Raw genomic sequence first — 17,152 nt, forward strand, 5'->3', positions numbered from 1 at the left:
TAGTTGGAGTCTCTCTCTGCTATTTTAGGCTCTTTACCTTACAATATAAAGTATCTTCAGGAGACTGTTGTGATTTGGTGCTGTGCAAATAAAACTGAAATGAACTGAATGCCACTAAAACTATTTTAAAACATTAACTTCTGGCATTTCCAGGTGAATAAAGTTGGGTTATTTTCCACAGTTGCGCTTTCACACATGCAACACGCAGCAGGAAATAGTCCGCTTTCACATGTGTTCAGACATCTAGAAATGTGATGTGTCGTGGCGCTGCCAGGATGCAGCATGTGGTAGGTGCCACACATCATACCCACTTGTTAGTGTTAATTGCACAGCACACACACAGGCACAAACTTACATTAACACAAACCTTGTATACGGGAGTTGGCAGGTTAAAGAAAACGTCTAGCCTGGATGTATTTGTTCACATATCCAGCTCCCCTGGATAGCTCTTGGAAAAGTTCAGGGCTGCTTGTGTGAAAACAGCTTAACTGAAGTGCTCCATGTTTGTATTTGCATCCTCAGCTAATTTATTAAATGCTTTGGTTCACCCTCAGCTGCTGCGTCCTTTGCCATAGTTGTTGTGGCCTTGGAGCCACACAGCTTTTATTCTGTTTTACAGTCTAGGTTACCCGGTAACAAAACAGGGGGTTCTCGTCAACAATATTTATGGGAATGTTAACCGTAAAATTTCTGACAGCCATGTTTACTATAGCCTTGAAGACCAAAACATTACACTGAAAATAAAGCTGCTCAGGATCCCTTGAAGCTGTTGGAGGAAACAGCCTGTACCATGTGACACAGCTGAAGTGATAAGCTGGGAAGGACGTGTGCATTTTAGCATTTAGAGCGATTTTGTGATAGCACAAACTCCTTGTCCGACAATGACCAAATATGTGTTCGTTTCACATACTGTAATCTGACATAGTCAACAGGGAGTAAATGATCTTTGAGGCCACATGGATGATTTTCTTTTCTTTTTAATGTTACTGTCAAGAACAACATTTTATTGCATAATGTAAAACAAAAATAATAAAAAATTGGCATACCTTCTTCACACTGGTGTCCTGTGTATCCGGGTATACACTGGCAGCTGAAGGAGCCCCACTCACCGTGACAGCGACCCCGGTGGCCACAGGATGGATAGCCCATGTTGACACAGCTGCTATCTGTGGTCAGGCAGCCTGGAGAGCTGGACTGCGAGTCGGCCGGGGAGCCCAAATCATACAGCTGAATGGAAGAGATACAGGGGAGGAGATGGGAGGATTAGTAAATTTAGAGAAGGTAAAGTTGAAGAAAGGAGAAACTGGATATGAAGTGAAATTGGAAAAATATAAACAAAGTAAAACAACAAGAAAGCAAGAAGGAAAACGAGGCGGAAATAGGAGGGAAGAAAAAGTGGAAAAGTTGAGATGCGAGGAAGGCAATAGGGAGAGGTGCCAAGAAGTAAGTAGCTTACATACAGAAGGCAAAAAGGCAAAGTGACAGCGGAGAAAATGGGATTAGGGAAGACACGGGACAGACGTATAAGGGGGTCAGCAGCCAGAGGGAGAGTCGGAATATTCGAAAGAGGTAAGTAAAGTCAAAGAGAATGAAAATGAATCGATTGAGGAAGAAAACTCTAAAATACACTGAAAGACATAAACTCAGACAGTCTCTTTCTTTAAATTGTCATCTCTCTGTCTCTCAGAGTCTCTCGTCACAATGATGAAACCAAACTCTTGACCAGAGAAACAGCATGACCACCTACAGGGAGAGCTGAAAGGACAGAGGAACCTTGAACGCTTACAATCGGATGTCATAAAATACATTAATATGTTCAGTCACCTCCCTGCCAGGACCAAACTTTATGAGTTGTGTTTGTGCCGCAGAGAGGATGCAGGAATGTGAAAGATTGTAAAGTGAAATGAATCATGCCATCAGGGAGCTGCTGATTGGTTCTGACCTCCAGCAAAGAGGGCTCTTATTGGTTGTTGACCTTTAAATGCTACAGCTCCACAATTTTCTGGGGTTGAGCTGATCATGTTGATCGCCAAGGACTGAAAGACAAACATCTGCATTCTAAAGCAGAAAGACATATTGGCGTGTCTGCCATTGATTCGACTGAGCATCGGTGTCGCTCCAGTATGTGTGCATGCGTGTGTCTCTGAGCACAGCACTGGCTGATACATGAGCTCAACTCAAAAATACAGCTGCAAAAATACATTCTAAATGAAAAAGCATGCAGCTGGAGTGTGCCGTGCAAAGAGTGAAGTTTCACCCAAAATGTCTGAACCTTGAAGCACTTCAGTCACACCTTGGAGGAAGTGATAATGAAGATGGCTGACAATGACATGCAGAAGTCAGGCATAATGTCACCTAAACAGCATGAAATGAGTCTTTATAAGTATTGAATTCAAATTTACAACATGTGGTAAGATGATGTCGTTTCATATCGTTAAAAATTCTTTTCTTTTTTTATTAGTTCGCCATCCACATGTTGGTTTTATTTCACTCCCTCACTTGTCTGAAAGAAGATATTTTAGCTGCTTTAAATTGCTCCCAGTGTCCATGCCTGCCAAAAGCAAAATGCAATGCAATACAAGGCAATATTCTAGACTATGATTTCCTAAAAACATACAGAACTTTTTTTGCTGAATATATATTTTGGTGAAATGAGAAAACATCATCTGTCCACAGTGTTCTGTAACTTCTGTTATGAGGTAAACTTTTTGCTGAGAAACTCTGTAAATCAAGTTTTGAATCATAGCTAGTAGCACTCAAAAAGCTATTAGTCAGTGTGCTGTAACTGCACACCTCCCTACTTAACAATGTAGTGACAGATATGTCAAAAGCACAGAAAACCTTAAAGCTGTAATGCTACTCTGAGAGCTGAAGGGAGAAAGGAAAGCAGAATAATGATAAGACGAGGATGGAGAAAGTGGAAAACGGACAAAGGTGAGTGACAGCAGGGGTAAGAGAGGCAGAGAGGTAGCTCCAGAATAGAAGCATATTAAAAGGAAATCATTTCCTGTCTTTTTACCTGGATGCAACCTCACTATTACCACCGGGCTTACTCCAGTCTCATTTATCCTTTTAATTCATTCACCTTTTCCTGTTTAGGTTACATGCAGCCATGCACCACACTTCACTGGTTTTAATTAAGACAACATGGTATGCAGTGTTAATTTAGTCAATGGGAACTGCGATGAGAATTTTTCAAGCCAAAAACTTACTTAAATTTGTACCTTTGTACTGGTAGATTTTCACACTAAAACTATCATAAAAAATGTTCAAGACATGAGAATGAACCACGTTTGCTTTGCTCAGCGGCCTTGCAGATTCTGTGGAAAAATTCAGCAGCTTCTGAATAGTTTTTTCTGCCTCCCAAAATCTCTCTACTGGTTTACTAGCTTGGTTTCATAAGAAGCTCCTTACTTTCAGTAACACTGTGTCTGTTAGCAATGTGAGAGTTTTATACATATGAACTAAACCTGTGTGCACATTACCGCAGACTGTAGCTAACATACATATAGGCAGGCAAGATGTTCTTTAGATTTTCCCAAAATACTGAAGAATACATCAACCCATCTACTCAAACTAAACCCAGACAGGATTTTAGAGAACAACTGAAAGAATGATGTTATGGATGAGCTGCTACTCTTCAGTAGAAATAACTGTGCAGCTTTGGCAAAGCTAATGCTAATGCTAATGCTAGCTGACCATGGTCAACTGTGATTTTGTTCCAATTAAGGACTGACTGATTAGCCAATTCCAGGTTGCAGGCAGGTGTTTTTGGAATAAAGTGTTATTTCTGTAAATACATTATTAATTTCTCTAAATAAATAACTTATAAAGGACAATTAGTATATAGTTCCTGATGCTGTCTTCACTCCGCCTGTGTACAAAGATTCAAACATGCAGCTCTGCTTTTCTGTATGAGCAATTAGCCTTATAGCGGGTGGATACAGAGGAAAATGGTGACGTGATCTTACAGCTTTGAGGACTGGAGGTACAGACATTACTTTTATTTTTATTTAATGAATGGGCAAGAGCACAATGGTGAAATGCAACTGCATCCAAAACGGAAACAATAATGGTAAATGACCTGTATTTGTATATCGCTTTTCTAGTCCCTAAGGACCCCAAAGCGTTTTACACATCCAGTCATCCACCCATTCACACACATTCACACACTGGTGATGGCAGCTACATTGTAGCCACAGCCACCCTGGGGCGCACTGACAGAGGCGAGGTTGCCGGACACTGGCGCCCCTGCCAGTGTGGCGCTCTGACCACCACCAGTAGGCAACGGGTGAAGTGTCTTGCCCAAGGACACAACGACCGAGACTGTCCAAGCCGGGGCTCGAACCGGCAACCTTCTGATTACAACGCGAACTCCCAACTCTTGAGCTACGATTGCCCCAATAATATGCTGCTAACACAACATCAGCTCTCTGTAAACATCTGTGCAGACAGTATGCCAACGCTGAGCTAACACAAGTGACGTTAAAGCTACTGAGACACCAAATTTTAATAGGCAGTGGTGAGCAGTCAGGCCTGTAGCGCTGTAGCCTTCACTTCACTGTGGCAATTGCATTTACTGTCTTTGGGCTGTTTTTCTTAATCCCTGCTTTGTGTTGTTAGTTTTGGATTCGTACATAAAAACTAAAAGTCATGATAACGTTGCTTTTGTTCACATCGTGCCGCGGCAGTGAGCTCGTCTGTGATTCCCACCCATACTGCCGGTGAGGAGGACATATCAACATCAGCTACCTTTTTACCTCATCGACAGGCACTCACACCCATGCAGAAACAGATGATGTTGCTATAGCAACAAACATGACACACTGGAGCATTTTTGCAAGGAAAGGAACAACAACACCAGAGGAAAAGGAAAAAAATAAAAATCATACAATGCCGGAACATGTCCATCAACATTATTAATCATCAGCACGCCTACTGTTGCATGCTTTTGGGGATTTATTATACTCATGTCCGCCCACACACATCATGCAGATTCCTCTCATTAGTACACAGTGTTTGTGCAGCCTCCTGCTACATCCCTGGCTAAGGTAAACCACACTAACTCCAAGCCTTCAGCACTGCAGAAAGACAGACTTATATCCTTTAATATCACCGCTCTTGAGATTCAACATCTTAACAGAGCTTTCAAATTGTCTACTGAATGGATACAAATAAATTGTGTTTATAGAGACAACAGTTCTAAAAGCCACCCCTAGAGGCCTCGTGGCTCCTCACACCTTACCGGAGTGCTGAACGAAAGGATGTTTGAATTGACTGGCCAAGGTTGTTTTTCATTTAAACATAAGTGTGCAGACTAATAACTGCTCTTTCCCACAAAACACCTGGGTTATTACTTAGCAACACACAGACACACCTGCATACACAGAAATACCTTATTAGCAGACTGAAGAGGAGTCCTTAGAATATGAGTGGACCACAAGAAAAAAGAAGGAAACACACACACACACACACACACACACACACACACACACACACACACACACACACACACACACACACACACTAAATGCACACACACACACACACACTAAATGATGGAAACTTGTCAGTTGCACAGTTTTATGTGTTTAAAACTTCTGCATCATGACTGTTTTTTTTAGCAAACAACCAATTACTACTTAATGCTGGAAACAGAGGATGTGTCTGCAGGACACCGAGAGAGCGACATATGCCTGGTAATGAACCCGTTTGTGCTGACACTGACCTCATTAAACGGAACATGTATTGGACTAAAGTGACAGAGAGGTTGTGTAGTAGTTGGCTCATGATATTAGGCTCACATTATTGACTGTTTTTATTGGTTGGCTGGTCGGGCTAATCAATTAACTCAGCGGTCCTAGCGCATTAAATGCTCATGTGTACCCGGCTGAAGGCAAGCCACAAATAACCCACTCTGAGCCAGCTTTCAGTGTTTTCCCGGTCCTCACTACTTCTATACACACACACACACACACACGCACACACACGCACATTAGAGAGTGACCATAATCCAGACAATGATGAACAGCAGTCTCACAGTAATTCTCTCAACACTGAGCCATATAATATACTCTGTTATGACTAGTGAAATATAATTTCATAAATTATTTAGAATATAATCTTAAACTGTACAAACCAATCTCCGTTTTATACCTAGAAATATGATCTCCTCCACGTCCATTATGTGGGGCTTATGTGCTTTAACTCTAAGAAAGAAATCCATCATACGCAGTGCTGGCATAATGCGATGGAAGCGGAATCAGCAGGAGAAAAACTATTTTGCTCATCTGCATTTAAAAGCATACCAGGCCTGTCCACATAAATTTCCTGTGATGTTTTTTTAATAAAAGTGTGCATTTAGTCAAAATCTTCCACTCCAACATTTGAATAACTTCCCTGAAATGGTCCAGCAAAAATACGCTACTACCCGTTGTTCACTTCTCTCACTTAATTTAAATTAGTAGCTGCAGCTAGGGTTGCCAACCGTCCCTTAAAATACGGAATCGTCCCGTATTTAGAAACAAAAGTACACGTCCCGTATTGAGCTAATAAGGGACGCACTTTGTCCCGTAATCCAGTGAGAATCAAAAGTAGTCTATAACTTTTAATGGAATTAACACTTTGTTTGAAAACACAATTCCCAGCCCCTCTCCTGCTTTGTGACCAATGAGCTGACAGCACACTTATGACAATTCGAGTATGACAATTCAGATTACCGCTCATCTCATTGGTCGATGAAAGGTCGCTTACGGAGAAAATACCGGAAGACAACAGATGACCACAACAAGAAGCATGGCCAACAGGGAAACAAACGCCGACACTGCGGTGCAAGTCTCGGACGACAGTACACCTAAAGCTGGGCAGACACTGTGCGATTTTCAGTCACGTTATTCAGCTCCTGCTCAAACTGCACGATTGACTCGCAGGGGTCAGAAGTTGGTAGGTCACGATGCAGGTCTCACACTATACGGCCCGATGCTCTGATGCGACCTGAGTGCTCACACTGTGCCTCCATAACATGAAGGTTATAACAGAAAATCTGTCGCTCGCTCTCTCTGTCTTTCACTCACACAGACACACCACCACCATCAACTTTGCTAAATTGCTAATGAAAAACATGATCAGGCAGCTGTGAATGAGCAGCAGTGTAGATCCAACTATTTTCACGGTTGTTGTGGTCGTGATAATTTTGTGAGGCCACATCGAAAAGGCTCGGATGAGCTTTCCAAAGTTCTACAAGTTGTGCCTCCATCACTTGTGTCCAGATCACACGCTGCACTGCCGTGCTGCGCCGTCTTTTTCACCGACGTTTACCTGTTTGCGCGTGAGCAGTGTGAGCGGCTCACGAGCGATTGATGATCGGGAGCTGCTCGAGGTGTTAATCGCTTCTCGTTACCCCACGTATACTACACGATGCACGATGAAGGCCAAAATCGGGCCGATCACCAAATCGGTCGCACGACTCAAAAGTGTAAGCCCAGCATTAGAGCAGCAATGTTTGTTCGCTCAGAGAAAGAAAAATAGGCTGCAAAAGTACTGGGAGGAATGGGAAAAGGGAAACACCTGGCTGGGAAAATACACCATAACACCTTTAAAGCGCACTGCACTGTGTGCCGGCGCACTTTTTCCATAGGCATGCTTCTAGTGGTGGGCACATGAAGAACATGAGGGGCGTGAAAGCTCGGGGAACCCTTAACCAATTTCTTGTCCACCAGGCCACGGCAGAAGCAGATATGGTATGTAAACACTGGTTTGTTGTTTAAACCCTCTGGTTAAGGTTAATATGGGCATGTGCAGTGAATATCAGCGCTATGTGGCCAGAAGTGTGATAATATAACTTATTTTGTGTAATAAACAACTGCAAGGATAGATGATTACAACAAATAGATCACTAATACATAAAAGTAATACATAGATGAATAATGATGATGAGTTATGATGCGTAATCATGGGAACAAGCGGGTTTACAAACCTGATTAGCTTTAGAAAAGCTGAAATAATACCTCAACTGAAGCCAGTTGTACTAAATGCACTAAATGTGCACAGTTACAAGAATGATTTTGTTCTATTGTTTTCTATTAATTTATATAATTTTAAGTTAAGCAGGACAGAGTTCTTTTAAAGAAAGATTTACTTATATTCTCAAAAGTTAAGCATGACAGGCTTCTGTTTAAGAAAGAGACCTGTTTTACTGTGTTAATGTTGTCATTTTGAGCTAAAAATAAATGGCTAAATGATCATTTGTTTCCCATATGGTCATATCACAAAGAATATGCATCTGCTTAAATCAAATTCAAGTCAAATGGTTAAAAAATAATTTCACACACAAAAAAAAGAGCTACCACACTGGGAAGGGTGAAGACAACTGGGTTGCCCGGCCCTGGCCACGAGGTGTCCCTTATTTATTTTTCAGGGAGTTGGCAACCCTAGCTGCAGCAGATTGCAACATGCAGTCAAAACAGAACTGGGTGATTTTATTTGATTTTAAAAACACTGTTGGCTTCCAGCAATCATGAAAAAAGATAAAAAGGATAATTGGAATAAAGAAATTACTATTTCCTTTGTTTTTAAAGTGAGTCTTTCCTTTTGTCCAAACGGTAACCTCTGACGCACACGCCAAAGTGCCACAACTGCAAAGTTCCCCTAATGGACATTGAAACTGCCTACAAAAGTGAGTCTACCTGCAGACTTCCCTGTTACAAAGCTATGATTTGATTGGCTGCTATAGGTGAATGGCTATTTTTAGGGATTGCTTCTCTTTACTGGAGTCACTGAACTGACTGAGAGCTATCTGACACATAACATGGCTGTCTGTCTGTGTGATGCAGCTTGCTAACCGCACTAGCTACATTAGCTAGCTGCACTAGCTACGTTAGCCAGCAACCATAGCTACCGTATTATCTAAATATGGTAACATCTGACCACTAACAAGGTGGCAGCCGACACCCTCACATTATTGCATACCCCAGAAACCAATATGAGAGAACAAGTTGCCTATGTAAATCTTTTATACAATGTTAGAAATCAAGTGCACACCTTTTCTTTACAGCTTTACCTCCACTAACCCCAAACTCAATCCAAGTTAGCTTCACCTCCAGGAAAGATGATGAAAGGTCTGCTACCAACAAAATCTATACAGAGGAAGTTTAACTGTGGTGGTTATTAACAGATGCCTCTAGTTGTGCTCGTCTCTGGATCAGTTTGGCCCACCTCCTTCCAGCAGGGCGCAACGAAGATGTCGGTTGGTGTTAAGAGTTTAGTTGCTCACCCTTTGAATACAACACAGGCCTCCCAAGGTAAACAAGCCATCTACAACCTGGGGCACCCTTCAGCACCTGAAGACATGCCATGATAGAGATGGACTAGCACTACCCAACAGTTGCACATGTGAGACACACTCCACAATCCTTGTCTGCACCACCCTACCCAAGTATCCTATGCCCCCTGTTACCTTCAGATATTAAGACAATATTGCCCAAAATTCTGATGACATTTTTCCACCAGATTGAAAACACATCTAACTGTGGAGGACAGTTTAAACGAAGTCTGAATCATAAATGCCACTATTGAACAGATGCAGAGTGAGAATGTGACATTATCACAAGCAGCGAGTAACAAAGGTAATTTAAAAAAGTTTAATAGGTAACACATAACCTATTTGGAGCTGAAAGTCAAACATCTTCCAAGCAGACCCATTTAATTTCTAATTTTCTGCCATGTGAGTTTTGATTATCAGGGAACCCACATCTCACACAATCTTTGGCAATCCAGTCTGAAAAGCCTGACATTTATGTCTAAATACCAGTTAAAGCAGCCGAGGCTCAGCAGTTTTAGATGGACAGGAGCAAAATTTAGCAGTCACAGCTTTATTTGATTCATAACCAAAAATTGTAGCAAAACGTGCAATTTTAACCAAAATTTCAGGCTTCAGAAGACTGCAGGTTCACACGAGGCTATCATAAGAGAAGCCTGTGTTCATACAGAAATGATTTGGATTTTGTTGGGGCTGGGCTCAGATTGTCATGGCTGAGTATAGAGTCCTTGACTTTTTAACTCCGGCAGAGCTGGTTACTTGAAAGTCTCGATTTGATGTCAGACTGGGTAGGAGGGGAAAGGTTCATATTCCATTTCACTCTTAAAGTGCATGTGTGTAACATTTGAAATTTCTTTGAGATTACAGTTAAAAGCATAAAAACCCATCTCTCACATGGCACAAGGGGACTGTGAATGTCGAAGCCTGTTATTAATCCATTTATCAGCTGGAGTGCAGGTGTGAGTTTAACTTTGCTTGCATACTGGTGTGCTAATGGTTGTGTGGTTATGTATGGGTGTGCGTGCGTGCCATTGTATTATAAAGTGTGTTACCTTGCTGTCCACGATGAGGTTACGGACGCAGCCGGTGAAGTGTTTGTGCTGAAGCTGGGGGTAGATGTATGGGATGTCCTCGTTCACACCGCCGAGCTGAAGCACCTGACTCATGTTCAGGTGTCTAAAACACACAGCGTGACAGAAGCATTCAAAAAGCAAGGAAGGATGAAACAGAAAACTATAAGACTTTGCAGCAATGAGAAAGAGCCTGAACCTGCTGCTTTAGCACTTAACAGTCTTATTTTAATCAGCCGTTTGCAGTTCAAAATAGGAAATCGAACATGTTATCAGCAAACAAAATCTGCTGGTTCATTCTGCTAAGTCGCCTAATTAAAATGTGGCGTTTTTACTTTTCTGGATGCCCCTTATTTTCTTTTTCTGTCTCTTTATGAAAGAGAAGTTGCTGCTCTAAAACAACAACAACAATCTTATTCTCCATCTCTGATTGTCGGTGTTGTCACGAGTATCCACAGTCTGTGGAAGAATCTCAGAGGATAGACGTTCGTTGTCCAGCAGCAAGAGTATTTTTCATCTAAGTTAATGTTTTTGGGGCTACAACCCCGTCCAAACAGCAGGCAGACGCAGGGGAATGGCAACAATCATTTGGTAAACATAGAACGCTGATAAGAGCACTACAATTACAGCCAAACAGTAAAATTAGTTGTTAATATTAATACCATACTTCGATGGTCTATGGGGCTGCAACGCTAACTGCAAAACTTTGGACAGTTCTTTACATTTGCAGTTCCTTAAATCAGCGGTCCCCAACCCTCAGGCCACGGACTGATCCCAGGCCACGAGAGCTGAGGTTCGGGTGTGAAATTTATGGTTTTCAGGGTTTTTATCGTTAACTCGGTTTCTCTGGGTGTTTTCCCGTGTTGTAGTTGTGTCTTTTTAAAAAAATATTTAATATTTTTAAAGAAATATTTACGCGTTACCATAGCGACCAGAGAGCATTAAGGGGCAGAGAGGAGGATGTTACTCTCAATGTTGTTGCCGCATTTCAGGAGGACGCTGCTAATAAAGTGAATTCACGTTTATTATTATATTTACAAAATACCACAATTTTTGTCTTGGTCGTATCATTTTATTTTGTTATATTTATCGCCGACACCTTAAAGGCCGGTCCGTGAAAATATTGTCTGACATTAAACTGGTCTGTGGCACAAAAAAGGTCTGTGGCTTAAATGTATATATGCATACGACATCCCATATAAACAATGGGATGTCGCATTTTCTTAAATGTAAATGTTGTAGATTTTGTGACACTGAGCCAAATAGTTTTGAATAATTATCATTTTTACAATTACAATAAAGCTTACTGGTAGATTTTCATAGTTTTTATCATGAAACAAATATGTTTTTGTTTTTTTAATCACATGTTCTGTATATAAACTCATAAAAGACAACACAAACAGTTTCTATTAAATCTGGTGTATAATTTCTTTTTGGGTTAAATTCGTTGTTACTTTTGCAAAAATAATTCTGAGGTTTTATGGCAAAGAGAGAGCATACAGTCTCATCCGGCTATACGTTCATTTTACAGCGTAATATTTAGTTCTCATTATAAAATAAATGACCAACGCAGCTGTAACTTTCACCATGCAAAGTGACAAGACTTAAAGAAACTGCAAATGTTTGCGATTTAGCTTTTTCTTCGGTGGAGACGGTCACCCAGCACTAACAACCAACCACTGCTGGGGAGCATTCAGAAGTAGAATCAAGCCACCATGAAAGCAGCAGAATCGAACTTTGAAGGACACTTTTTCTTTTTTGCAGTCTTGTTGAAAAATGGTAGCCTGCTAACACATGGGCCAAATTACAAGCAAACCAAGTCTGAGGCAGTGAGAAAGTCTGTGGTGTGCACGCATCTGTTCAGGTGCTTCTTTTTACCTGTCGGTGTTAGGCGTAACACCCATCACTTCACAGGAAGAGTGGTCTTGAGAGGTCAACCAGCTACCCACCAGTTCCTTCACCGCTGCCCCTGAGCATCGATCCAGGGTGAAACGTACTTCCTGCAGAGAAAACAAACCAGCGCACGATGTACTCAAATAATGCTTCAATAAATCACAAATAAGTCATTTCTCTGAACTGTAACGAGCGTACTTTCAGCATTATTACCATGGTGAGAACGGCATCTGACTCATATTTCTTTCATTAGTGCATGCTGCACTGCTCTGCTGCATGACAACTTAAACATGTGGACTTGCCTTAACAAGAATGCGATTAAGCAGAAGCCACAGCAGCTTATTCCAGTTAACTAGACTCTTTATTCCATCTGCTGTTTACCTCTCAGTAAACATGCCTCCTCCTTCCTGTGGTAATTAGTAAAGTTTTAACCCAAACACACAGCTACCCGATGGCTCACATCACAGGAAAAAAAAGAATAAAGCATGTAAGAGGGCTGAAAATAATTTTTGGGGGAAATCTGGTCCATTGCCTTAACCTTCCAAAAAAGTTGGCGCTGAAATCATTATAATTACTCGGCTGGATAAAAAGCCCGTATGTGCCAGCACAGTTTCAGTCATCAGTGTGCTAAAACAACACCTTTAACTTACTTTTCACACATCCACGATAAAAGCTTTCAGACATACGTCAGGAACACACAGAAAAAATGTCATTATGCTTGGTAATACCAATTCTATTTTCTGTCAGATATTGAAAGTTATAAATCAGTTAAAAGAAGAATACTCTGTGATTTGGATAACACTCACTACAGATGATTAACAAACACACCAGGCAGCATAGAACAGCATTTATGTGTTGTTTTGTTTCTACACCTGCTGGTATCACCTCTGTGTGAAAACAGATTCCAAATATGATGCCTACATCATTCATTCGAGTATGATTTTGGCACGTTTTTTCTCATATTTACATCATTAATAATAATAATGATAATTTCACTTTAAAACAGGGTTTACATGCAGCGATAAAGTAACGTAAACAGTACGTGTTTGCATGATTAAACATGAATACAAACTCTGTATCAACAGCTAACGCTGCAGATTTTATGTAAATAATTTATTTTAGTTTAATCAAGTCATGTTCCTGTTAGCAGACCGTGGTTTACTTATTTATCAATGTGATTCTTAACGAAGGACAGCGAAACAATGGTTCTTTGGATCTATCATTTTCACAAATGTTACTTAATTTGAAGAAAACAAAAAAACAAAAACACTGCTCTTGGTTCTTGGCTGCTGAATCACAGAGTAAATCTCCCAACAACAGCTCTGTCCTTCCTGCTTTGGATCTCATGCTGTCACACAACCAGGTTGGATAAGCCGCAGCTGACTATTCAGGACAAATGAATAGATTCACATGTGATTTAGAATAATACCATTGTGGTGCAGAATAATCCTCGCTGTAATAACAAAAGTCTGAATGCATTCTAGTGTTCACGCGATTCCGAATAATGCTATCGCATTACCCGAAAGTCTCACTGCATGCTTTCCTTTGGCTGCTGTCATTCTCAATATCGAACAAATTTCCCTGTGTTTGTACGTGTGGTGATGGGAAGCTGAGCCTGAAGCTGTTTTCCTTTCATTCAAAAGAAATTTTAAAAAAAAACAGTGAACAAAATTGGTGTTTTCTACCGAATTGAATAGTTTGGCAAAAGCCATAAATGAGACACAAATTTTAGTCACACTAGTGAGTAGCGAGAGTGAACGCTCTCTAACGGCGTCTCCTTTCTTATAATCTGAACTCAAGGCAGCGTAATAAGTGTGCTTTTGAAGGGCGGTCTGTGGAACATTGCAGGTCTTTGAGTAATGAGCTAAATTAAGCCATTTATAAATTAAGGGTGACATAAGTGTAATTATTCAATTTTAGGTTTTCGAGAGGCCTCTGATGGAGCTGAATATGAAAAGGCTTCACACTGGCCGTGTGTGTAAAAAAATGTGACTCAGTCCTGTGCTTTTACTGAAGTGCTCTAAAGTGGTACTGAAGTGGGATGCTAGGATGAAAGAAGGCTGAGATGCAGCCAGGCGCCCAAAGCCTACAGTGACACTGCAGCTTTCATTATGTCACAGCATCTAATAATAGAAGCAGGAACTGTCATTGATATACGACAGGCGAATAATATGCGGAATAATCTTAACAACATAAAGATTTAGTCCAATTTCACACTAATTTAATTAACTTGCAATTATTTGGGGCAGAAGATGTTGCAAGAGGGCTACTGCAATCATCTGTCTGCAATTATCCTCCTTTGTACTCTACACTGCAGACAGTTTTATAATACTTAATCACGACGTCTTCCCCATTTAGATTCCTGGAAAATAACAATATTAAAAAGGTTTGCGTGGAGCCGAATGGGCGATGCTTAAAGTCTAGGACATATACTAAATATATAACCTCATCTCTGAGATCATACATACAAATCAGCAGCTTTATCAAATATACCAGAAAGAACATTCAGTTCAAAAGTTTGACATGGTGTAAATTTTTTGGCCCAAAGACTGTAAATAAAAAAGAGACATGGCCTATAAAACAATGAACTCCCATGTTAGAGCTTCAGTGTCAATATTTTTGGTCTCTCCCTCTCGATGAGATATGGGGACACTTTTTTGTTATGTATTTTATTTTTAAATGGGGGAATAATTTAACCAATGAGCACTAATGCTCTATAAAATAAAACTTTAAACTAGCAAATGAGACCATAAATGTATAAGTGTTTACTGAGGTTACTATTCAGGGGAGCCAGAGAGTCACCTTCTTATAGACTCTGGCACAATCAGTGGTCCAGCTATGACCATCCCCTTCCTGCTGGCCATGTAGTCTTTATTTTGGACTGTCAAACAATTAACAATAATTCCAACTTGAATGGCACTTGTCATGTGCATTTATATGTTAAGAAATTAACAAGTATTCCCAAGAAATTACCAATTTAAATCTTCTAAATACAAGGACATTTTGAAGGAATGTTAGTGGACTATTCTGGGCTCTTATCTGATGTTTGGGGTAATTTCAAAAGTGTGCATCACATATTTTAACCAGAAGAGCGACTTCAGCTCCGAGCTTTACAATCACAGCTGAGCAGACTAGCAGGGTGTTCCTGTAAAACTGCTAACTATCTTGTGCAATACATTTCTGGTAAGTTTTTAAAAAATGACCGCACTACTGTCGTTTTATCCAAGATTAATAACACATTGCATGCATTTATATGTATATACAAAGTAAAGCAGCCAGTATATTTCAACCAACATTGGGTTGATTCATCACTTAGCACGTGGGCCAAAGATCCAGAATCACTCTGGTGCTAATGTTACCTAAATAAATGACCTGTAGGCTTGTTACTCACAATCTGCACAACTAAAGGAGCAGCTTACTTACTGCATCATATCCCCTAATGCAAAGACAGTGACATTTATACATGATTGCAGAAGGTGAATGCAATGTATGGTAAAGGTAAGAACAAATTATATTCAAGAAAGAAAAATCCATGTGTTTTGAATACATGAAAATATTAGATGTGCCTTTAAAAGTAAAACAAAAACAATCTCATTAAAACTGGATAAAAAAAAAATTTTTTTCAGTGCGATGTGAATTTATTTGAACTTATTTGCTAAATAGATGATGGCTGCTGTTAAATGGAGAGAGCGACCCACCTTGCTGTTGCTGCGGACATCCAGCCGATGCCACCGCCTGTCTGCCACGTTCACGTTGCCTGGCAACTGTAGCACCACTGTGCCCGAGCCATGGTTGATTTTCAAGGTGGGGGTCCCGTCTATTAGCTCTAGACAGAGAAAGAAAACGAGAGGGATGATAGGTGAGGGGTGAGTTGAGAAATTAGTTTTCAGAGCTGCAATATGAGCACTTTTTAGCTCTGTTGACAACCAATCTGGTGCTGGTACTGAAGTCTCGAAAACAGCAGCAAAACCACTGTAACAGAATAATGTATGCCAAAGAATTAAGTGGTGTATGAAAAGTTATTTATTAAAGAATGCACCCCAACATAATGTACCAAATTGCCAATATTGTCTCTGTATATTTGCTCTAATGAGGATTATTGCACAGAGGCTGCTGTGATCTAGTTTTTTTCTTCATGGCAGTCAACAAACATCAGACAAAAGTTATTACATTCTATTTTCTGACTTACTCAAATGGGAAATTAAAAGTTAATGAAGTGGTTAAGACTGCCTGTGTGCTTTGCACCATGTGTAAGGAAATAAGAGACCGACCGGCATTGGCAATCCATCATCACGCATGCCGAACTTCAAAAGTTCATGCTGACACATAACAGTGAACACTAAACATCTGCTTATACTGTGGGACTGAAGGGACTTCTTAGTTCACGTAACAGCAGCTTGTACTTAGTCTGCATCAGAACTCTCACCCACGACTTTCTAAATGTCAATTTATTGACTCAGTGGAAAAAGGTCTCCGATATATCCACTCATTGAAGTATTTTTAGGCCTCTAATGGTTCCAACAGTGTTCAAAGAGTCTCCGGGGTCTGTTTTCATTAAGGCAAACGGATAAATCTGGGTCATTTCATCGTCGTTCCTATCACTTCTAATGTTCAAATGGCAACTTCTGGGTGAAGCAGTATCCAAAACTACATTTCCTGAAATGAGCACTAGAGGTTCATTTAAAAATACACTAAATTACATATATAACCAATCCAGTTGTAAAGTTTGAATTCACAGAGGTGTGGCTGTGTTGACTGGCAGGTAACTCCTGATACAGATAGCTATAGCTGGTGTCTTCAGCTAGACGTCCCCCCACCACCTAATATGAATCACTAAACTGTGTACAAGTTATATGGAACACTATAAAACTCG

At 40.5% G+C, this 17,152-nt stretch overlaps 1 protein-coding gene across 2 annotated transcripts in view; it reads right to left on the bottom strand.

Moving 5' to 3' along the window:
* The window catches only part of LOC309714747 (neural-cadherin), a 335,326-nt gene that overhangs the window by 66,062 nt on the left and 252,112 nt on the right, over positions 1-17,152 (bottom strand). For both annotated transcript variants that reach the window (XM_082547420.1, XM_082547421.1), the window contains exons 28-31: positions 15,978-16,105; positions 12,265-12,386; positions 10,369-10,492; positions 1,047-1,227 (exon numbers count right to left, since the gene is read on the bottom strand). In XM_082547420.1, coding sequence (XP_082403546.1) covers positions 1,047-1,227; positions 10,369-10,492; positions 12,265-12,386; positions 15,978-16,105 — 555 coding nt within the window. The remainder of the gene's footprint in view (positions 1-1,046; positions 1,228-10,368; positions 10,493-12,264; positions 12,387-15,977; positions 16,106-17,152) is intronic.

Source organism: Aulonocara stuartgranti (assembly GCF_965226115.1).
Source record: "Aulonocara stuartgranti genome assembly, chromosome: 1".
NCBI lineage: Eukaryota > Metazoa > Chordata > Actinopteri > Cichliformes > Cichlidae > Aulonocara > Aulonocara stuartgranti.